The sequence below is a fragment of the Acanthamoeba castellanii genome (genome assembly GCF_000313135.1).
Source record: "Acanthamoeba castellanii str. Neff unplaced genomic scaffold scf7180000084641, whole genome shotgun sequence".
Lineage (NCBI taxonomy): Eukaryota > Discosea > Longamoebia > Acanthamoebidae > Acanthamoeba > Acanthamoeba castellanii.
The window spans coordinates 518593-540567 of NW_004457343.1; the positions used below are offsets into that span (position 1 = coordinate 518593).

Below are 21975 nucleotides of genomic sequence, written 5' to 3' on the forward strand. Positions count from 1 at the left end.
TTTATTCGCCCAATGCGAAAGGTTCAGTCCTGGCGTTCGCGTATGGCTGCCTGGAGGTGCGGGGGCAGGGCGGCGAGCTGCTGGTTGAACTCGGCGCTGGTGTTGGTACTCTGGGCGAGCAGGCCCACGCAGTGGTAGCGCAGCTCGTGGGCGTCAAAGTGCTCGCTGGTGTCGAGCACGAAGAACACGTTCTCCTCGTCGACGGCCTTGCTCGAGATCACGAACCGCTCGACGAACAGCTTGAGCTCGCCCAGGAGGTACTCGTTGGCCACACCCACCAGCTCGAGCGCCTCGTCCACCTCCAGGTGGCCCACATCCACCCTGCCCAACCCAATGACGTGGTGAGTCCAGAGCTCCGGCCAAACACGCACGGCACACGACACACACGACACACACGACACACGGCACACACGGCACACGGCACACGGCACAGCGGATAGACACCGATCGGTGTAGAGGAAGGCGAGGATGACGTCGAGGGCCTGGGGGGACACGTTCTCGCTGAGCTCCAGCAGTCGGACCTCCTCGTTGGACTCATGGCCATCGAAGCGCAGCATCGCCCTGAAATACTCACCTATCGACAAATTGTGCACACGCACACATGTGAGCGAGCACAACCCGACCAATACTTTAGGTGTGCGTGTGCGTGTGCGTGTGCGTGTGCGTGTGCGTGTGCGTGTGCGTGTGCGTGTGCGTGTGGAGAGGGAGAGAAGCGTTACTCCTGGCGGCGAGCATGAAGCGATGCGCCGATCGAGCGGGCGCGTCTCCGCCGTTCTGCTGCAACTTGAGGGTGATGTCCTGCAGCTTCGCCTTTTGTTGCTTCTGCTGCCGCTCCTGCTTGAGCATGTCGTGGAGGGCGTTGACCAGGGGCGGCAGGGTCTCGCTGTGGATGACCTCCCGCTCGGGCAGCACCCGACGCGGCGCCCCGCCCTTCGACTCCACCAGCAGGTCGGCCAGCCCGACCACCGGGTGGCGTGCGTTGATGTCCAGCAGCTGCGCGACCACTTCGGTGTCGTCGGTCGTGAGGCTCTTCTTGACCTGGCTGCGGCCGCACTCCTCCGCAAAGGCCGCGTCGTCGCCGCTTCGATCGGCAAAGAGGCCCGTGTAGAGGAAGTGCACGAAGTGGGTCCACGCCTCGGGGTCGCCCTCCACATCGACCACGCAGCCGCGCTCATCGTGAGGCCCTGACGAGGCCAGTTCGAACAGCGAAGGGCAACGCGCCGCTACGAGCGCCCGATGGGCCGCGATTTGGTGGTCCTGTCTGCATTCACCGGTGGTGGGTGAGCAACCGAGCACCGTGTGTCGACACTGAAGCAATGGGCCGGAAAGGGAGTGTGTACGCCGGCGATGACGAGCGGACGCGGATGGTCATATCGCTGAGCGTGCCCTGCTTCAAGAGGCGGCTGAGATCGGTGACGAGCCCGCTGGTCACGATGCCTGCATCGCGCACACACAACAGCCCCTCCCCCCAATAAGATCGCCCGCACGCAGTCGCTCGTGCCAATGTTTGTAGGTCGCGCACCGGTCTCGAGAATGGCCATGTCGTTCTGGCAGCCCCAGTCCAGGTCGTACCCTGCCGACGGTGGTACCCACAGTGGTCAGCCACAGATGGCGATGGATGTGGGGGGGGGAGGAGGTGTTGGACGCTGTCGCTGGGCCGGTCGTGCGTACCGCCGAACATGAGAATCTTGTTGCCGCCGAACACGCAGCAGGCGTGGTAGTACCGCGGCAGATAGTTTTCCGGGTTGGCGCTCGTCGCCTGCCGCTTCCACGTGCGGTGGTCTGATTCGTGCGTGTGCGGCGATCACAAGAAATGGCGATGTCGGCTGCGGCGCGTGCGGCGGTGTGTTTGCGGTGGCGCGCGTGCGAGAAAGAGAGAGAGAGAGAGTGCCGCGTACGCAGATCGAAGACGTAGATCTCGGTCGAACTCGAGTTGAAGGCTTTGCCGCCGATGACCACCATTTGCGAACCGACCTGCTGTGCGCTGTGGCCAAACAGACTCGGGACGGGAAAGCTGTCCGCGGCTGGCTCGAGGAAGTCCATTTCCTTGAAGTCTGACACACGTCAACACCGCACACGCACCATACCACCGCACACGCACACACCATACCACCGCACGCACACACACCATCAGCAGACATGACGCACACGGCACACTGACGAATTTTGCAATCGGGCGGCACCAGGGGAAATGAGTCGGACGTCATCGAAGGTGTACTTGTAGTCCTTGCCGCCGAAGAGCAGCACCGACGTGTCGTTGACCGACACCAGCGTGTGACTGTTGCGCCCACACCACCCACCGCGGTGAGGTTAGCTTCTAATCATCGGGCCAGACAGGAAGAGAAGGCGAATGGTGAGAGATCGCTCACCCGAATCGCGGCTCTGGGTACTGCGTGCCAACGTCGATGGCCTCCCATCGCCACGGTTTTTCTAAATATGCCGTGCGCGTGTGCGGTGGTGCGTGTGCGTGTGCGGTGGTGCGTGTGCGGTGAGTGATGCGTGCGTTGTTGTTGTTGTTGTTGTTGTTTCACATGGTTGGTATGCATCACGTGTACAGGACGGGAAGCGTACTGGGGTCGGTGCTGGTGTGGAGCACCCAAAAGCAGCGGTCCTGGACCATGGTCTTGTTGGTTCCTCCGGAAATGAGAATACGGTCGCCCTTGAGCACCACCGCCGCATGACCTGATACCGCACATGAGATTCATGTGTGTAGCTTGTGTGCATCGGTGTATCATGTGTGTGCCGTGTGTGTGTGTGTGTGGTGTGTGTGTGTGTGTTATGTGAGGTTTCAGGGTGGTGGTGACAATGTGGTCGCACCAGAACGGCGTTGTGGAAAGTCGTCCGCTTGCGGTGTCGCCTCGGCGGCTCGCGAGTCCGGCTGCTTGCGTGGGCTCACGGTCGTCGCCACAGAGGTCCACGTCTTGGTGGTCAAGTCGAACACGTCCACAGCGTTCAGCTCCAGGTCTACAGTTCTGTTCGCGTGGTAGTATCGGGCAACAACCTCCATCGACTCGCCGCCGATCATCACCACCCTACATTCACCTCAAGATGGTTTGTTTAGGTCCGATCTCCACCATAATTTAAGTTAAAATGGTGATGACAAAACGTAAGACCAGCACCTGTTGCCCGAGATCACGGACGCCGTGTGGTACGCCCTCGCCGCCGGACACTGCTCCGACGCCGGCTCCACACTCGTCCACTCCCACGTCTCTGTTGTGTAACCACGTTCGACACGACCATTAAAACAATCATTAAGTGGATAATTAAGTAAAGAATTGATTTTACTATTTTTAGTCAAATTAAATAATAAATAAATAAATGCAAATAAATTGGCGTACTTGTGTTGAGGAGGAAGGCATCGCGGAGAGTCCTATGGGTGTCGGAAAGGCCGCCGAACACAAGCACCTCCGAGCCGCTGGTGCCGAGCGCGGAGGCCGTGTGGGCCATACGCACGGAGGGTGGAGTGCCCTTGACCCCAGCGTCGGCCCGGCGAGTGGAGCGCCAGGCGTCCAGCTCCTGGGCGCGTGTGGTACCACCCCCGCCACCAGGGGCCGCCTTTTTGCTCACCACCTCGGGCTTGAGCCACTGCCACACCGCGCCACCCGCACCAGCCTCCTCGCTCCCGATTCGGGCCGTCATCGAAGCATGGGTCACACTGACCCACCGCGACTGCGCTACTTCTGCTTCCATCGCTTCGGCTGTCGTCGCAGGCTATTGCTGCTGTCTCGAGAGCAAGCAATGATAAAATATGCAATTTCAGATAAAATAGTTTTTGCTATTTTTCTCATATTCTTTCGTGCAAAACAGTTTATTTTTACATTTTGTGGTGCCCTGGCGTCAGGGGAAGGCCAGGGCCAGGTCCCAGAGGGCGAGGTTGTGGTCGAAGGCGGTGACGAGGAGGTCGTCGGCCACGGCAGTGTAGAGGTGGCGCAGCGGATCGCAGTCCCCGGGCGGATGGAACACCTTGCGCTCGCAGGTGGCAAAGTCGTGCACCACCACACACTTCTGGCCCATCGAGTAGATGTTGCCCGTCATGATGGCCTTGCGCCCGTCGGCGTAGGCGAAGCTGGCCTCGCCCGACCGCAGGGAGAGCTCCCTGTGGGGCGGCTGCGGCGACGCGATGTGCATGCCGAAGACGGTGGGGCACCACACGGCGTGGTGGTTGTAGGAGACGTCGCTGCTGGCCCAGTTGAGCTGCAGGCTTCGGCACTCCTCCAGATCGCTCCACCGAAACACGTGTGTCGAATCCACTGGAAAGCATGGCACGAGCGTGGCGTGAGCGAACTGCGACACCACACACACACACACACACCCACACACACACCCACACATACACACACACACGCACACACACGCACACGCACACAACACACAACACACATACACGACACGGAGTGATGCTGGTAATGCGTACACGGCATGGCGGAGCAGAGGAAGGTGTCGGAGACGTCGTCCTGGTCCATGTGCCAGCGCTGGACCCGCTCGGAGTTGAAGAGCGCGGTCGGTATAAGTTCCTTGACGACGTCGCCCGTGCGGAGGTCGACCACCAGCAGGCTCGTGGCGCCGCCGATGACGAGGCAGTCGTGGTGACTCACCATCCCCGAAGCACAGTGCTCAGGTGCTGAACGTGTGTGAGAGCCCGAAGTGAGCCTTGATGTGTCTGTCGTGTGTCGTGTGTGTTGTGCGTGTCGTGTGTGTCGTGTGTGTCGTGTGTGGTTTGATGCGTACGAATGGCAATGGTCGATACGAGCTGCGCTCTCGCCATGTCGTACACGGAGACCTTGTCGGGCAGGGCGCCGCAGCTGACGGCGAGCCACGCCTTGGGCTGGTTGACGGCGAATTCGATCTCGCCCTCCGCCTCGCGGACGGTGAGCTTCGCCGACGGGTCGCCCTTCCGGAAGGCGCACACGCCGCTGTTGCCCGCCACCACCAGCCAGTCGCGCGTCTGCTTGAGCGCCGGCATGCGGTAGAGGTTGCCGTGGCGCGAGTGCGCCGCGCCCAGATCGTAGGTCGTGGCCTGTTCGAGCCTGCGCTCGCCGCGTCGCAGCACCAGCGAGTGGACCTTGCCCCGGTCGCCCGACGCGTAGATGATGCGCGTCCGCGACTTGACCCCGCCGCTGCTGTCCACCATCAGGTTGCACCCGAAGGGCTTCCGCTTCATACTCACCGGAAGCTGGGCGCGATAGGGCTCGATTTCATCGATGCGGGTCCACCGGATATCGCGAATGTAGTGCTCTCTCCAACGACCCTGCAGCCTGCGCCGAATTAAAATCAAAAATATTAGGATAATATCAATATTTAAATAAAATATTAAAATAAAGAACGAAATGATTTAAAAGAATGAAGGCGGCGGGGGGGGGGGCGCACGAAGGGTCGGGAAAGATAGGGGGCTGGTCCTGGAGCTCGCGAAAGGGGGAGCAGGTGAAGCGCCAGCGGTGGAGGTCACGCCACACGCTCTCGGTGATGCAGTACAGGCGGCGGCAGGTGGCCCCGACGCGCGCCACGGCCGCCACTGCCTCCTCGCTGCAGTGCGGTTCGCGCCGGGCGCTGCGCCACTTGGGCTTACCCGGCCGCTGCACCGGCGACCCCGCACTGCGGGAGGGGCTCAACAAGAAGGAGACGACATACAACAGCAGCTCGTCGGGCAGCTCCTCCATGTACGCCTCAAACTTGCCCTCTGGCTTCAAAATCTCTGCGATGAGATGATCTCCTTTCGATTTGAAACAACAAAACGAAAGGTTTATTTCTTTTTTATTTTTATTATTTACACGTTGTCACCGCCACACCGCCGGTGGCTCCCCCCGATCTGTGCCTCGAGACTGGCCGTGACCTCCTCCATGGAGGGCCTCTTGTCCTGATGCTATGAGTGCACCAACATAAGGGCGAGCGCCCCGCGTCCAAGTGAGAATGAAACAAACCAATGCGGTGGTGTGGAGCGTTAAGGTTACCTTGTGCCAGCAGCGCTGCATGAGCTGCTTGAATTCGGGCGGACAGTCGGAGGGCACATCGGGCCGCTTGCCGTCGAGGATTTCCAGCGCGACGCTCATGAAGGTCTGGTCGGCGTAGGGCACCTTGCGCGTGAGCACCTCCCACATCACGATGCCGAAGCTGCGCACACGAGAGCCGCCACAGGCATCAATCAGCGTCATCGCGCATTGATGGATTATGGAGTCGAAGTCGACGTCAACACACACGTACCTGTAGACGTCGGCCTTTTCGCTGTAATTGTCGCCTTTGATGATCTCCGGGGCGGTCCAGCAGGGCGTGCCGCACCGGGTCATCGTCGCGTTCTCCTCCTTGATGCGGGCAAACCCAAAGTCGGCCACCTTCACGTTCCACGCTTCGTCCACCTGTTTTTACATCATTAGCGTCGTTGGTCGTGTCGTGTCGTGTCGTGTGTTATATAAGAGATCGGTAGTGTGTGCGTGCGGTACCAAAAGGTTAGAAGACTTCAGATCGCGGTGCAGAATAACCGGCTCGAGAGAGTGAAGATAGGAGATGGCGAGGGAGGCCCCATGCAGCATGCGCAGGCGCTGCTGCCAGGGCAGCTTGAGCGTCGCGTCGGAGAGGAGCGTGCGCAGAGAGCCCCGCTTCACAAACTCCATCACGATACACAAATTGGGGCTCCGCACACACGCCCCTGTGTCGAGTTGCGTGTGAGAGTCTGCGATGGCCCAGGTGCGCCAGGTTGGGTGTGTGCGGTGTACCGATGAAGAGGACGATGTTGGGGTGGTGCAGCTCGGAGAGGAAGGCCACTTCGGCGCGGAACTCGAGCATGAGTCGCTCGGTGAGCTTCTGCTTGATGAACCGCTTCACGGCCACCTCTACGCCCTTCCACTTGGCCATGTAGACCAAGCCGTATGACCCGGTGCCCACTTGCTCTCCCAGAGCCAGGTCCTCGTAATCAATGATCCACCTGTCATTCCACACATACAGGTCACACACGGCGCACCAGGGCACAAAAAGCGAAAGCGAAAGCGAAAGTTATTGCATTGATTGTATGACGAAAAGAACTGAAGAGAGTGGCTGCGGTACCGACAGAGGTTGGCGCTGGTAAGGAACACCTCCTTGTTGTCCAGCAGGGCATAGGTGGAGGAGCCTGGGGAGGAGTCGGAGGTGGGCGGCGTGAAGTGGTCCTCTTTTGCTTTTTTGGCCTCGTCTCCGTATGCCTGCACAACTGCAGTTCCGCCAGCCCCACATGTTTCCTGGGCATTCGTAGCGAGTTAGGGTTAGGAAGCCTGGTACACGCACACGCACACGCACACGCACACGCACCAACGGCCAAGTAAGACTTACCGCGTAAGACGTGTCCCTGCGCGAAGAACGCAAGAAATCGATGGGCGCACGCATGGAGTCCGACGAGTGCCCCAGGGAATCACTGGCGCGTATCGAGGCCAAAGAAGACGAAAAAGAAGTGTGCGAGCCTGGAGACGTCTTGGGGAAGAAGCGCGCCTCCAGACCCTCCACTTTCAACTCGAAGAATAGCTCCTGGTCTACATGGACCCATCAGAAAAGGGTGAGTCCGTGCCCCCTTTAAAGCTACTGCGGGTATGGTTACCTGTGGATTGGAGAAGGTCGAGCGTCCCAGAGGGTTGGAGCCGCTTGATGAGCGCTCTGTCGGTGGCGGTGGCATCGAGGTCCCTCCGCAGTGAGTCTGTCACCAGCACTTGGCCACCCTGTGCCACGGAAGCCAGTTTGGCCGCACACTTTACCGCCACGCCTGGTTGTCGGTAGTGAGAAGTTAGAGGTTGTGTGTCGTGTGTGTGTCGTGTGTGTGTGATGTGTGTGTGTGTGTGTGTTACGACAGGGACGTACCAGCGTATTGCGTAGAGCGGTAGACAGGTTCTCGCACGACCTTGGGCCGTCCAAGGTGGAAGCCCATCCGTACACGAGGCCCACGAAACAGAAGGCCATCGCTCGCAATGCCCCACTCCTCCGCCGCAGCTGGGCACTTGAGAAGCTCCTGTCACCACCGGTCGTGAGCTTGAGCTGTGCCACCCAGCGGAACGAATGACGCGCACCTCCGGCCACTCTGCCTTGAGCAGCGCGTTCTGCACGTCGGTGGCCCACCGGACGGCATCGATCGACTTCTGGAAGGCGACACAGAACGAGCCCTCGCCGTGGTTCCCGATGGCAGTCAACACTGCCTCGTATCCTGCATGGACGAGACTCAATACGTCAGCGCATCTCGACTCAATTTTGCCACGAGCGTTGCTGCAGAGTGCAGACGGAGAAGATGACGTGGAGCCAGGCGCACCTCCGTGCTTTTTCATGAGGTCGCGTAAGATGTCGTTGTGGATGAGGGTCGCATCGCGCATGGCCGCAGCGTTCCAATCCCACAAGGCGTCGCCGTTGGCTATGTCCGAGAAGCCTATCACCACCTCTCCACGTGGCGGCTTGGTACCGCCGGCGCCCACTGCACACACACACACACACACACACACACACACACACACACACACACACACACACACACACACACAGACAATGCTGGTGAGCGGCCGTCAAGTTTTACAGAGAGTGAGAGTGGAGCAGCGTACGCTGTGGGCGATCGGTCTCAATCTCCGACAGCTCCTGGCCGTCTTCGCCGTAGCCGCCGGAACTATCGCTTCGCGCACCGCCGAGGGAGGCGTGCGGCGGAGGGCGGAACGAGGTTGTGCTGCTGATCGGGGACGAGCCCGTCGATGGGGACTCGTCCTCGACAAGGGACTCCAGACGGGTCATGACCTCGAGGAACGTGGGGCGCAGGCTGGCGTCGGTGTCCCAGCAGTTTCGCATCAGCCCGAGGTAGAGCGCGGGCACCTCCTTCAACTGGTCCTCGTCGACTTGCGTTGTCGGTCGCATGTCGTCCCTCAGCACACCCACGGCGATCGCAGCCGCGCTATTGTGTCGCCCCAAGTCCGCGTTAGTGACACAAGACCGCACACGGCAGACGGCACACGGCACACGGCACACGGCACACGGCACACGGCACACGGCACACGGCACACGCACCTGAGATGCTCGTAGGGGTTGCGCCGTGTGACAATTTCGAAAAGGACCACCCCGAACGAGAAGATGTCTGCGAGCATATAGTCAACGGCCGGCTGCTCGGCGAGCACCTCGGGCGCGGTCCACGGGATGCTGCCGATGTGTCTGTCCGACGCCTTGATCTGGTCCTTGAATTTGCCCAGCCCTGACCGCCGCGCATTGCGAGTCTGTGAGCCGTCATTCATTCTTGAAGCACAGAGCACAGAAGAGCAAGAGGTCATATACCAAAGTCGGACACTTTAACGTTCCACTTGGAGTCCAAGAGCAGGTTGAGGGACTTGAGGTCGCGATGCACGATGCCGGACCTGTTGCGAAACGCAAACAAGCCAGGCGGGTCAGCTGTATGTTTACAGGCGGGGTTCGCGACGGCAACGTACGAGTGGAGAAAGTGCATGCCCTTGGCGGCCCGCAGCGCGATCTTGAGCGACAGTGTCATAGGAATGCAGGGGACCAGGTCGTTATGCAACACCTGACGATCGAACAATGCGTTGGTCATGCACACACTTGGCAACGCACACGCACACGCACACGCACGCACCACCGCACACCGGAATGGCGGAGTCACGTACATCGTAGAGGGAGCCGAGGGCCATGTACTCCATGATGATGCACATGCGCGGCGGCTTGGAGGAAGCGCCCATGAAGAGCACCACGTTGGGGTGCCGCAGGGCGCTCATGACCCGCATTTCCGAGTGGAAGTTGAGCTTCATCTCCTTGGTGACGAGCCCCGGCGTCATGACCTTCACCGCCACCTCGGTCCCCTTCCACTTGCCCTTGTAGACCTCGCCGAACGAGCCCTCACCCAGCTTGTGGTCCAGGTCCAGCTCATCGAAGTTAATGTCCCTGGTGTCCACCAACACACACACACCGCACACCGCACACCACACACCACACACGACCACACACGAGTCAGGCAAGGCCAGTGAGCTGCGCCTAGGTGTGCACGTGTGCGTACCACTCTTCCTTTTTCTTCTTGGTGACGCGGAATATGAGGAGGGCGCAGAGCGCCAAGGCGACGAGCAGCACGCATACCACGACGCCCACCACCGGCACGACGATGCCCACCACCATGCCCGTCACGTCGGAACCGCCCGTGCTGTTTGTTTTAGCTCCGAAGATGCAGTACGGCCCTGTGTATCGCACATATGTGATCAAACAACACCGGCAATGCATGAACACACCTCAATGCTGACGTGGCAGGGCGGAGAGTGAGCGCGGGGTACCGGCGGCTTCGGGCGCGGTGCACTGGCAGACGCCGGCCTTGCAGTATCCGTTGTTGGAGCAGATACGCTGGTCGGGCGCCACGCAGGTCATGCGCGTGCCGTTGGACAGAGCGATGCGGCCATCCACCTTGGCATAGATCGGCTCGACGAATGACTTGGCCAGGGCTGCTTCGATGGCCTGAACAAGCGCGTAAAAACTTGTGAGAAACACTGCAAACGGGAGGAAGAAGCGAGCAAGAGAAGCCATGGGAGTAGCAGTACCGTGGCGGCTGTAAGCTGCGAGCTGGTGGGGCTGACGGCACTGGCGGCGAGTTCTTCGTAGCTGTCACCTCCCTTGGCGATGAAGTCCAGCGTGGTGATGGAGTAGTACTGCTGATGGTCGAGGATACCCCACTTGCCATCACCGCCCTCCACCCATACGTCCACGACCCGCTGTCCGACCGGTAAGGTAGGGTTCCAAGTGAACTTCAGGCCTGCCACCTGACGAGATGGCAAGAGGGACTGTCAAGAAGGAGCACGCACGCACAACAGCAAATAGCCGACACATGGCACACAGCACGCAGGACACACGCAAAATGAAGTGAAAGTGCGCACCGAGAGGAATCGACCCACGCCAGCGCTGAGGGGCAGGTTGGTCTGGTCGGCCAGGGACACCGAGTTGTCGAGGGCCACGATGAGGTCCTCGCCTTTGAGGCTGAACGTGAACAGGAAGTCCCAACCAAAGGGAAACACCACCAGGTACTCGCCGAGCGTGATGCTCCCTTCCCGGAACGGACCACTGCACAACCGGGCGTTAGTCCAAGTCCTCGCTTGATATCGAAATGATGGGAACGCACTAGACTGCGCCGCCGTTGACCAGCCCGATCCGAGTTCCCGTCACGTTGCGGAAGACGTCGGCGATCCAGCCGCCAATGGCACATTCGCCGAAGACGCACGAGTTCTGTGCGTGATGGCTGTGAGCACAGAGACGAGGGAGGCGAGTCCAAACACCGTACCTGCCACTCAATGTCGATGGCTGCTTTGCCCACGACCTTACTTGAGGAGGCCCGGACTTCGTCCATTTGGGCCAATATCTGCTCCTGGATCCCGGGGTCGGCGTCGATCGTCGCATCGAGTTGAATGGACTCCCCATTCCACGACGTCAACACTCCATAGTCATCGAAGGTCACGTCGAGCCTAAGCGCACAAAAAACCCCAAACCACCACGAGAGAAGATGTCAGAGCCAAGTCGGGCAACTGACCAGCAGAGATCAATGCCTTATTTATGAGCGCATACCTTCCTAGCCTTCGGCCAAAGTTACCCGAGGCCACGACGAGCAGAGGTTGAGGACCCGCCTCAGAACCGGCCCAGGCCATGTACTTGACCTGAGGATAGGTTCCCTGTACGACTTCGTGCACTCCTGCACACACGACGCACACACACACACACACACACACGCACACACACACGAGAGTGTGTGAGACGATGTAAGATGTACAAGATCACAAGGTAGGTGACCTACCTTCGTCGTTGGCATAGAGGGCGTTGGGGAGTATCACAATGTCGATTCCCGGCACAAAATTGATGACTGAGTCGAGCACGCTCACGTCGCTCACAGAGACGATGATCTTGTTGACTTGAGTAGTCACAGCAGAGCAGATCAGCACCGTGTACCGCAACGTGTTGTTGGGAGAGGCAACTCGCACGAACCTCCTTGGTTCAACATGCTGCCCACGGCTTGTAGCATGCCACTCAACTCGCTGAAGGAGTTCTGCGAAGCCAAAAGCAAAAAAAGCGAGTGAGTGGCGAACTCTCTACCATGCGGTTCCAGGGGTGAACGTACGATCGACCGGGAGTCTTCGAAACGCGTTCCAACTTGAGCCACCAAAGTAGCCGCGTAGCCAACCTAGAGCGATAGATGTGAGGAACATAAACACGCCACTGGTAGTGTGAAGACGGAGAGGAGCTTGCCTTGTCACCGCTGGCAAAGGTGAAGATGGCATAGGGCACAATCGTTGCGTTGACCAGTCGGGAGTCATTCTTGCCCACCAGGTTGGCCGCGACGACCTGGGTGTTGGGCACCAGCTGGATGAACTTGGCCAACTTCACGACAATTTACACTCGTCAGTGCAAACGGTCTACCACTTGAGATCACTGTGTGAAGGCAAGGAGCGACCTGATCCACGCCACCAAAGAACTCAAACAGATCGATCTTGATCGCGTCGTAGCCTGCGTCGTACCGAGATCAAACGCCGGTTAGTCCAACAACTGCGCTTTGATCCAAGCCATGCGTACCCATCTCATGGTAGTACTGCCCCAGCATCTCCGTGCCGAAGAGCGTCCAAAACACAGAGCCTGTGACGAAAAAAGAAGAGAGACATGAGATTAACTCACAGCTCGCACAGGTCTGAGAGTTGTCGTGCGTGCCTGTGAAGAGATAGCCGCCGTCAATCAGGAGGGAGTTCTCCACGCTGGCGCGAATGGATTTGATGAGCGCCGTCCTCCGTGCCACGCCCCCGATGCACGGGAGGTTGGCCGGTTCGGCCACGTAGGAGTCGTTGCCGCTGGTCGCATTGGTAGGGGTGCACGGGCCGTTGAATTGACCCACGGCCAGCACCTGCGAGTCCGTATTGGCCGTGTGCAACAGGGACAACGTAAACGCCCCTGCAACGTGGTCCAGTGGTCAGTGCGGCGTGTACCGCTAGACCGGCAAGCACAGAACCAGAAAAAATAGATAGAGAAATTAAAAGAGAAAAGAGGGAATGTACCTCGGCAAAGGTGCGGCAGAATGCACAGGACGAGGAGACCGCAGAGGAGCAGGCAGGAGCTTGAGTGCTGGGCCTGCTTCTGCATCCTCTAGGATTGGTGCTCAAGGTGCCTCGGCTGTTGGCGGTATGGGGAGTGCCGGCAACAGTAACGCGCTTGTGTGTAGTGGCTCGTTCCTCCAAGGTTGAAAGGCCAAGATCAGAGTCGTGTAGGATTTTCGATCTCCCACTTTTCTGTAGTCTTCAGCAGGCGAAGTCGCAAGCACGCACTGCATGGCCGTGCAGCTCCTTGCCGCTCCTCAAGCTGCTGTGTGCGACCACCATTGGCGGCCCGGTTTGCAAAATTAAACCCCTGATGTGTGGTTACATGCTGCTCAGCCAACCAGCGTGCGTGGGACTCACCCTAGCCTGTAACGGTGGCTCAACACGGCACCTTCACATCCGGTGACGTGAGCTGTCTTCTGGTCAGGAGGACTCACCCGGGGTTGCTGCCTCCCTGCCCTCAGCCGCTTTTCTCCTGGTCTGCCTCGAGTTGGCACTGAACGCGGTGTGCTCCTCCCGCGGCCACAGATGTGCGTACCGCAGAAGCTCGGCGCCTCCATGCACCAAACGCGGATTGGGCTACACTCCCTAGGAGTTTTATGGACAGTTGGGTTTGTGTTTCAACACAGGCGCACTCTGCGCAGAGGCTTGTAGGACGTTACGGTCAATCGTCTGCTTGTCGAAGCGCCGAAGGTTGCTGGGCTCTCCGCACAAAGCTGATCGTTCGATTCAGCTGGGGCTGCTGCCCCGCAGGGGTATCGCTGCTGTCCCGCCGCTGGTGACCCCGCTCGCCCCGCACCCACCGCGGCGGAGTGAGTGGCGATGACGGAGCCGACCCTGTGGCCTTGACGCGGTGCGGATGACGTCGCGCCAGTCCTTCGTCTTCGCTGTGTCGCTTTCTGTCTTCGTCGTTTTCGTTCTTTGTCCCCCCCACCTCGCTTTCGCTCTTTCGCCCCGCGAGACGCAACCTCTCGAGGAGGATGAGGTCCTCCTTTCTGGACAACAAGACGCTCTCCCGATTGTAGATGTGTTTTACGTACGCCGCTTCGTTTCCCTCGAGAAAAATCAATTCTCCCTCATCTTGGTCTTCGCTGTCGGATCCACCTCCATTCTCGCTATCGCTATCGTCATCTTCATCTTCCTCGCGTAGTTCCTTGGTTACTGCCTCACCCCGCCTTCTGCCGACCTCCCTGCGCCGCGAACCGTCCAAACGATGCATGCCCTCGCCCCCTTCTCCATCTTCGCCTTTTCCATCCAGCTCCGTCTCGCTGCCCTCCATCAACTTGTGGCAGACTTTCGGTTTGCCCAACCACTACGAAATGTATTGTATTTGAAGTAATATTTGAAACACCTTTAAAAATAGGGTCAATATTCACCGAGGTTGGGCAAGGCTCTGTTGCGGGAGGCTTGATGCAAAGGGACAGACCTGTGGGGTGAGCCCTGAAGGGTGTTGTGGTGGACTTTCAGTCTTGCACCTTGCGCCTTCCCGGCCTCGCTCGCGCGCCTTTCCCGCCAAATCCGCACGTTTTAAATTTGGTAGCGCGAACTGGCGCAGACAACATCCTCTTTTTGGTGAGGCAATCGACAGAATCTTAAGAAAGAAGAAGCAGCCGCTATACTCGACATGTCGTACAGGAAGGGGTACTCGTGCACCGGATCAGGAACGAACTCTCAGGTGAGTCCCTCCTTCTCCATCTCCACTAATCCCAACAATTCCAATCTATTCAGCCCCGCCACACTTCGCTTGCAAACCAGGGCAATCACTACTGCACCCGTGACTACGGCTCCTCAGCCGCGAACTCCAACTCGTACCATTACTCGAACTCAAACGGCAGCTACTACTACTCGAACCCCAACGGCTCGACTTACTACAACAATGGCAGCGGCAGTGCCACCTACACCAGCCCGAGCGGCCGTACCTATTACAAGCAAGGTTGAAGGACCTCTTGCACATGTCCTGCCGTTTGGCCGCTTGCTGATGCTCTCCGCCACGCGCTAATCGCACAGATCAAATCAACTGTTTAAAAAAAATAGAAGACTGTGCGTTCACGGCTCGCCACGTGGGACGAGCGTCTTCTACTTCAACGTCGTGCAAAATCGCTATTTACAAAAGGTCGAACAGGGCAATGTACAGAGGTGAGCGTTGTGACACACGAGGTGCTCTCATTCAGATGAAAGGATGATGTCAAAGAAGCTGTCAATTTCGCTGGACTCGCAACCATCAACGCCCTCGCTCAGCTGCAGCGGCTCGATCTTCATGTATGGCGACTCCTGCTTGTGTGCGTCCGCAATGGGCCAGGTTAGCAAACATCATCAGCTGAGCCACCCAATGCGAAACGACCCCCAATGGAAGGGGTGTGTAAACCATATCCTCTCCTTCAACGAAAGGCGAGAGGGAGAGGCCGCCGAACTGTCGCCGGAGCAGCTCGTAGAGACTTCTGCCCACCTCTTCATTTGCCTGAGACACCCAAGAAGAACCCCACACGACACCACATTGCTTGGTGAGAACCCGCGCGCAGTACACGAGATCCTGCGCGGTACGTACCATGGCTTGGGCGTACAGGGTTTCCACAGTGGCCTGGGCCGAGTGGGCTGCCCCACCGGTGGCAGCGGGCCGAAGGACCTGCCCGTGATCCAGCTCCTCCTCAGCCTCTTCTTCGCTGGGCAGGTGCGCGCCGTACGGAGACCCAACAGCGGGAGAAGCCGGTTCGATGTGCTTTCGCTTGCCTCCCGCTGAAACGAATGCAGATGCATGAGGAGCCGGACAAGGGCCTGGGCGCGGGCGCGGTGTGAAGGGAGGGTGAGATGGGGTACCTAGCTCGTTGACAGCTGTTCCGAAGGTGGTGTTGTTCTCGTAGCCGTGGGGCAGCTTGAGGCTGTGGTCCTTCATGCACTTGAGCTGTTTGATGGTCTCCTCCAGCAGCTTGACGTCACACGTCCGATAGCCCGCATCGGTGTGCCGGTCAATGGAGTGCAGCGCCAGAGTGCCCTCTTGTTCGGGCTGCTTCAGGAGCTCTGACGACAGGACAATGACCACAAACAATCAATTTAGACGGACGCCTTTGTGGTTCCTCATAGCGGAGAGTCGGCACCGATAATTTGATTGAGCGCCGCCCGCAGAGCCTTGTCGGAGTGAGGGTCATAGATGCGCACGATGGTCGCCTGCAAGCGCCCCTTGTACAAATTCAAGGCGAGCGCGTCCGGCTGTCGTTGTGACAGCGCCACGCAATGGTGAGCGAAACGGAACGGAGGGCAAAGAAGCAAGCGCGGTACCTGGGACGAGAAGCGGAGCAAGAACGTGGGGCGGCCGGTGAGCTCGGAGGCTTCCTTGAGGACCTTCTCGACCCGAGAAGGGGGGATGAAGTGGAGCAACGACGACTCCATCAGCGCTTGAACCTGCGCACCCGATCGACATAATTCAGAAACGGAGCTACATCAGCCGACAGCGGGAGAGGTATACGTCAGCGGTGTTGTAGAGCGCGTAGAAGGAGTTGGTCCACGCGATGAGCCGCTGGAAGATGTCGGGGGTGATCTCCTCGCTGGGAGTCAGCCGGTGGATGCTGAGTACGATGTCCTCCGAAGGCAGGGGCTGATCCGTTTTGGCGCCGGCCTTCTGCTTGCCGGTGAGGTCGCGGTAGCACCGCTTGGCATAGAAGCGGGAGATCCACTTCCATGCCACCTCCCACGTCTGCCACCCGACCACCACGAGGTGGAGGCTCGGTTAGGGTGCGGAACAGTGCCCATCTGGAGTGGTCTAATAATGTAGTACCGGAATCTGCTGGAGCTCGCGCATGGCCACGCGATAGAACATGTCCGGTCGCTGCGTGCTCTTGCTATGCACGACGTAGTGGAAGTCTTGCTGGGCGACCACCCGCTGCCTTGAAGGGCGTACATACAGAAACGCAGAGGGTGAATGGGCTGACCTCGAGGGCGAAAACTGCGAAAGGCCTTAGGGGACGTACTCCAGGTCGATCAAGCGCAAACGCATCACCTGCACGCCAGCTTTGTTGTAGAGGGTCGAGGTATCGAGCAGCACCTGCGTGCGCATTCAGCGGATGAGCACCGACGAACGTCACACGAACACATGACGTCGCACACGCACCATGAACTGGTTGCCTTTTAGCGGGACAAAGGCCACGCTAGGGTCCTCGATCTCATCCGCGCCGTCTCGTGCCAGCGTGACAGCAACCAGCCGCGCGTTCCTCGGGTTGGTGACCGTCACATGCAGGTATTCGGGCGTGTTCGGCTTCTTCTTGTCGCGCAGGAAGAGCACGTCCTGGGTCGGCGCCACATCGATCCTGTCAGCATTGAACAAAGCCAACCGTGAGTGAGCCTCTCGCGCACAATCACATTTGCACTTCTCTCGAAAACGCGAGTTTTGAGAGCTACGCACCGAGAGTGAGGGTCTAGGTCTGGGTGAATCCTGGACAGCGGAGCGCTGGGGACGGAGGACTCTTTGGGCGTCGCAAGAGTCGTACGCCGAGCCGAGCTGGCGCCACTGACCTTGCGCGCCGGTTTTCGGCCGGCCTTGCTGCTGGCCCGCGCGCCCGCAGGCGGAGAGTCGGCCGAGTACTGTGGCGGTGGTGAGGTGACCTGCTGAGGTGTGGGCGGCAGCACCACGGCCGGGCTCGAGGGATACGACGCGGGCGCGGGCTTGTGGTGGGCTGCCATGTACTCATTCATGGCCTGGTGCACGTGGGAAGCACTGCGCACGAGCATGGCACGAGATGAGGGTGAGAAGAAGAAAGAGAGCCAACTGCCCCCCTCGAGGGAGATGCGGACCTTGGAAAGGGGGTGGGCGAGCGGAGGAGGGTCTGCAGCAAATCCGGGAACAACGTGAAGACGCCGGCCTGGTTAGGGTTGGTTCGTATGAACTCGGCCAGGCAATCCCCTCGTTGCCCGAGGATGTGCTGGTGCTGCTTCAGTATGTCCTCGCTCTGCCTGTTCGCGTGCTGCCCTCCCCCCCACCCAAATTCAGTTACTTTTCGCAATTGATCTCAAGATTCAAGATTCCTCCTGGTGGATCGATTGAATTGATTAATCGTGCTCACCTCATCTGCATTCATGGTGCACGCACAGAGCCAGGCCGGACTTCGTTTGTAACTTTGAAAAATCTTGCTTGTTAGTGCACATACTTTATCCCTGTATTTCCTGCTTGCCCATTGGCCCAAACGTGCACGCGACGCTGGCACGACCTCACTCACGAGGAGGACGACGCCTCCTCTTTGCTTGCGTGGGGCTCCTTCTTGTCCTCGGCGAACTGCTTGCGCTTGAGGAAGTAGTCCGACACGTGGGCGTGGGCCGGGCCTTCGGCGTCCTCTCCGTAGGTGACCTGCAAGCACGTGTGCAATCAGTACCCAGCACACGCACACGCACACGCACCACCACACGCACCACCGCACACCAAAGAAAGGGCAAAGGGTACGGTGATATCGGAATGGATAGAGGGATCAAAGTCCATGATCTTCTCCATCGTGATCAGCCTTCGTCGCAGGCGCATGGAGAGCACCTGCTCGGAGTTGGCCAGCAGCTTGAGGCAGGGGTGGAGCGGAACGTCGCTGTCCTTGTACCTGCGACGCCGCGGTCAGAGTGGTAGACCCCTTGCCAGCTGAAGTGGAAGAGAGGGGGGAGTCACGCACTGGTCGGTGGTGGGCAGCCAGTAGACGAGTCGTCCGCCCATAACCAGCGTCTGTGCGGCGAAAACGAGCAGGTCTCGCAACACGTCCGGCACATCATAGGGCACGGACTGAGGGATGTGGGGCAGGTCGCTGCATGGACGGACACGACAGACACAACACAGTAAGAACCTACACCCGGGAGGAATGGCTTGCAGCTGCCATGGTCGCAGGGGGCAGGCGTGGTACAGATCGACGCGGGCCTCCTTGACCTTCCGCTTGACCTTCTTGCCGATCTTACGCGCGCCAGCTCGCACTCCGTATGGCGCTGGAGGTTTGACAGGCGATAAAAATGAGCCAATGGCTGTGCCACCGCAGCGGGAAATGGTACACTCGGCGTGCAACTGGGGGTTGAACGTACGATCGCCGACAATGGCATCATACCACTGCGCGTTGCGCCTCCAGCAAGGACGAGAGCCATCGCACGCAACCAAGTCCACAAGCCTGTCGTCCATCTTGTACTGCGCAAAGTTTGTGAAAATGTTTGTGGATCCATCTGCCAGGAACAGCCACCAGTAAGAAATGTAAGCACTCACCATCACACCGACGAGAGAATGGGAAATATGAGCGGAGTGAGTTGAAACCTGTGACTTGCTGGTTGAGCTTGGTGTCTCCCCGCAGCACGCGCGGATCGATGTCGCCACCGATGGTCATCGCTCCAAAATGAGCGCAGCCCACCAGAATGCTTCCTGTCAGATGCACACGAGACACGCGCACGCGCGTTAGTCCTAGCTTCTCCTGCGAAAGGAGAGGCCGGGTTGTGGGCCGGTAGGACGCGCACCGGTGCCCACGAACGGGTCAAACACGAAGCTACCCGACCGCGCAAGCGCCTGGTTCGCCATCAGGAGGGACCATTCGCTGCTCATCGAGGTGGTGCCGAGGTAGCCTCTCTTCTTGAGCGAGTACTTGTCAATGGCAACTCGGCCTTCTCCCTCGGCAATCTTAACATGACCGGCCTTGCGTGAGTAAGGCCAGACGCTACCTTGTGGCGCGATAGAGATGCCACACAAAGCGGTACCTGACGAGCGAAGTATATCTTGCGAGGCGGCATGTCCTTAGGTGCGTTGTTGCCAATGTCTTCAACGATCCAAAATCGGTTGTCCGGTTCCTCCAGACTAATCTTGCCTGATGTAAGACATGTGGGGTCCATAGCGATGGATTGTTGTTGTGAGTTGAAATGCGGGTGGGAGCATTGAGTGCGAGCTAGAAGGTGAGAAGAGGAACCATGCAGAGGAAGGGAGGCAAAGCGCTTCATGATCTCGATACGCTCGGCGTTATCGTACTTGCGGCCGAACCCATCCACCACAAACTTAAAGGACTTGTCCGCCGCACCGTAGATTTCCTGATGATGCGAACACGGCCAGTTGGTGTAAGACCATACAATCGACATGCAGTTTGTTGATGATGATGATGATGAAGGGGAAGGTGAAGAAGATGGCGAGTGTCGATTACCATCTTTTCCCTGGGATACTTGTCCAGGGAAGCGAGCAGCTCTTCATAGGTCTTACCTTCGCCCCATTTCTCGAAGAACCCTCTGCACGTGCACGAAACAACGAACGTGAGTCGGAGCCGTGGCTGACCACGAGACGAGTGGCAAGAGGGGAAGGTTACTTGATCAACACCGACCGAGACGCGATGTCGGCGGCCGCCTTCTCGGACGGAAGCGTGACAGTCAAGAACGGACACTTGAGAGATGGACATGTGGTGAGCAAACTGCCAGCAGGCAGAGAGAAAGCGGAAAGTGAGCGGTCTAGTGCCGGGCTGTACCTCCGGATCATGTTCCTCTTTGTTGTAGTGGAGGGGATAGTTGAAGAGACGAGCAAGAGACTCCAACTCTGATGCCCATCAACAATTGATATCTTGAATAAGATTCTGAAGAACAATTAATCGCAAGAGAATGCCGTACCTGGGAGCCTGAATTCAACTCGTGTGTGGAAAAAATAGCACAAGAACTGCACCCCCTCCGCCGGAGTCTCGTCCACCTAACCGACAATTAGAAGACAAAATGAATAAACCTGCCAATGCGCCTGATAGATCTTGGATTGATAAGGACCGCTACCTGCATGCCGACGGGTGATGGAAATGAGAAGGTCAGCTGGGGCAGTTGAACGCGCAACTGGACGCGATGCGAGTTTTGTCTCTTTTTCTTGGCATTTTCTCGAGATCTTTTCCTCAAGAGTGTGGAGCGAAATCGAACAAGACAAGATGAAGCGCGGCTTCTTGGTGTCGGAGAAGGCTCCATCTCAAGCCAGGCCAGCCACAGCTGGGCGCCCAAAAAAGACACCGGAAGAGCTTGAGCGAGAACGAGATGCTGTGATTATGTCGCGATTATCGATTGATCAAGCGGTCGAGTATGAGGCTCTTCGCGAAGACATCGCCACCGAGAAGCAAACGGTATGGGCTCATCCTGGCTCCTCACATGCACACCCTAACCGTCCGTGTTCTGCCGGCAGCTGAGGAACTACGAGATCCGAGAAGAGCGAAACAAGCAGGCACTCGGGTACCTGGCCAAGCCAGACGCAGAGTCGAAGGTCTGGTACTGTGCTGGTGACTTCTTCATCCACCTGCCCAAGCAGAAGGCCGAGGGACTTGTGCAGCGAGGTACGTGCCATCCTCGCGAAGATGCAGCGACCCGCCATAACCGTCTTTGCAACACCAGACCGAGACAACGCAGCGTGCGAGGCCGAGGCAACACACGAACGGATCAAGAGCAAGACCGTGGAGCTACAGCAGCTAGCCAAGTAGCCTCTCGCTCTGAACTCTCATGAAGCTCACGCGTGTACAGAACAACAGTCTTGTTCGCCAGCAGTTTGGCCAGCCTCTTGGCGAACTCGAGGCAAAAGCAACGGAAAACAAAGCAGGTGCTAAAACAACAGCTTACGAAGGAAGAAGGCCACAACTAATAACGAAGATGCGACGCTACTTGGCTGGAGGCGCCCCTCTTGTGGGTGCCAGTGGCCGTCTTCTTGCGCGCTCGAGTGCAGCTCGCCCGCTGAGTAAGCAGGCCGCAGCAGCCCGCCTCTACTCACGCCGCAACTTTACGGCTGCTGCCACCACCGGGTACACGGGTGGCGGCCCTCACCTCTCCACCGCTCCCACTACACCTGCTGCGGTTCCTCCTCAGCGCAAAGAGAACCGACTGGCGGCAGAGAAGTCGCCCTACCTACTACAGCACAAGCACAACCCAGTCGACTGGTACTGCACCACCTCACCTTGTTTCTAGAGAGGGGGGGGGCTGCTTGCTTACACCCCTGTGAGTC

The 21975-nt window shown here is 58.6% G+C and overlaps 7 protein-coding genes across 7 annotated transcripts in view; 2 read left to right on the plus strand and 5 right to left on the minus strand.

The window, feature by feature from the left end:
* Positions 1–23: 23 nt before the first annotated feature.
* ACA1_366940 (BTB/POZ domain containing protein) lies at positions 24–3690 on the minus strand (the record flags this gene model as incomplete). The annotated part of the gene is made up of 13 exons (XM_004336036.1): positions 24–321; positions 445–574; positions 720–1261; positions 1341–1437; positions 1523–1573; positions 1672–1782; positions 1899–2054; positions 2184–2278; positions 2370–2430; positions 2572–2682; positions 2818–2972; positions 3120–3210; positions 3339–3690. The coding sequence occupies 13 exons, from the start codon at positions 3688–3690 to the stop codon at positions 24–26; spliced, it is 2250 nt and encodes a 749-aa protein (XP_004336084.1).
* A 147-nt stretch (positions 3691–3837) lies between these two features.
* ACA1_366950 (uncharacterized protein) lies at positions 3838–5657 on the minus strand (the record flags this gene model as incomplete). Its single annotated transcript, XM_004336037.1, has 5 exons — positions 3838–4222; positions 4417–4621; positions 4729–5255; positions 5368–5592; positions 5629–5657. The coding sequence occupies 5 exons, from the start codon at positions 5655–5657 to the stop codon at positions 3838–3840; spliced, it is 1371 nt and encodes a 456-aa protein (XP_004336085.1).
* A 107-nt stretch (positions 5658–5764) lies between these two features.
* On the minus strand, positions 5765–13086 carry ACA1_366960 (protein kinase domain containing protein; the record flags this gene model as incomplete). The annotated part of the gene is made up of 31 exons (XM_004336038.1): positions 5765–5860; positions 5949–6108; positions 6199–6350; positions 6435–6640; positions 6708–6916; positions 7036–7169; positions 7297–7312; positions 7433–7493; positions 7559–7676; positions 7816–7989; positions 8022–8155; positions 8258–8416; positions 8541–8881; positions 8995–9175; positions 9256–9335; positions 9408–9499; positions 9600–9873; positions 9986–10160; positions 10254–10431; positions 10515–10733; positions 10848–11031; positions 11090–11193; positions 11249–11429; positions 11530–11653; positions 11756–11869; positions 11944–12004; positions 12163–12336; positions 12410–12462; positions 12529–12588; positions 12637–12897; positions 13002–13086. 31 exons carry the CDS (start codon positions 13084–13086, stop codon positions 5765–5767), a joined length of 4560 nt encoding a protein of 1519 aa, XP_004336086.1.
* Positions 13087–14664: 1578 nt separating this feature from the next.
* On the plus strand, positions 14665–14978 carry ACA1_366970 (uncharacterized protein; the record flags this gene model as incomplete). The annotated part of the gene is made up of 2 exons (XM_004336039.1): positions 14665–14715; positions 14796–14978. 2 exons carry the CDS (start codon positions 14665–14667, stop codon positions 14976–14978), a joined length of 234 nt encoding a protein of 77 aa, XP_004336087.1.
* A 225-nt stretch (positions 14979–15203) lies between these two features.
* ACA1_366980 (uncharacterized protein) lies at positions 15204–17723 on the minus strand (the record flags this gene model as incomplete). Its single annotated transcript, XM_004336040.1, has 11 exons — positions 15204–15311; positions 15406–15498; positions 15586–15773; positions 15855–16055; positions 16133–16244; positions 16314–16436; positions 16501–16728; positions 16810–16914; positions 16999–17076; positions 17143–17338; positions 17434–17723. 11 exons carry the CDS (start codon positions 17721–17723, stop codon positions 15204–15206), a joined length of 1722 nt encoding a protein of 573 aa, XP_004336088.1.
* Positions 17724–18240: 517 nt separating this feature from the next.
* Positions 18241–20493, minus strand: ACA1_366990 (Hypothetical protein; the record flags this gene model as incomplete). Its single annotated transcript, XM_004336041.1, has 12 exons — positions 18241–18372; positions 18466–18610; positions 18680–18808; positions 18848–18983; positions 19077–19211; positions 19300–19404; positions 19497–19656; positions 19734–19840; positions 19940–20057; positions 20168–20249; positions 20327–20428; positions 20483–20493. The coding sequence occupies 12 exons, from the start codon at positions 20491–20493 to the stop codon at positions 18241–18243; spliced, it is 1362 nt and encodes a 453-aa protein (XP_004336089.1).
* Positions 20494–21034: 541 nt separating this feature from the next.
* The window catches only part of ACA1_367000 (Hypothetical protein), a gene marked incomplete at both ends in the record, with an annotated part of 5557 nt that continues 4616 nt past the window's right edge, over positions 21035–21975 (plus strand). Inside the window, 4 exons of the mRNA XM_004336042.1 lie at positions 21035–21109; positions 21169–21316; positions 21375–21456; positions 21649–21659. Coding sequence (XP_004336090.1) covers positions 21035–21109; positions 21169–21316; positions 21375–21456; positions 21649–21659 — 316 coding nt within the window. The remainder of the gene's footprint in view (positions 21110–21168; positions 21317–21374; positions 21457–21648; positions 21660–21975) is intronic.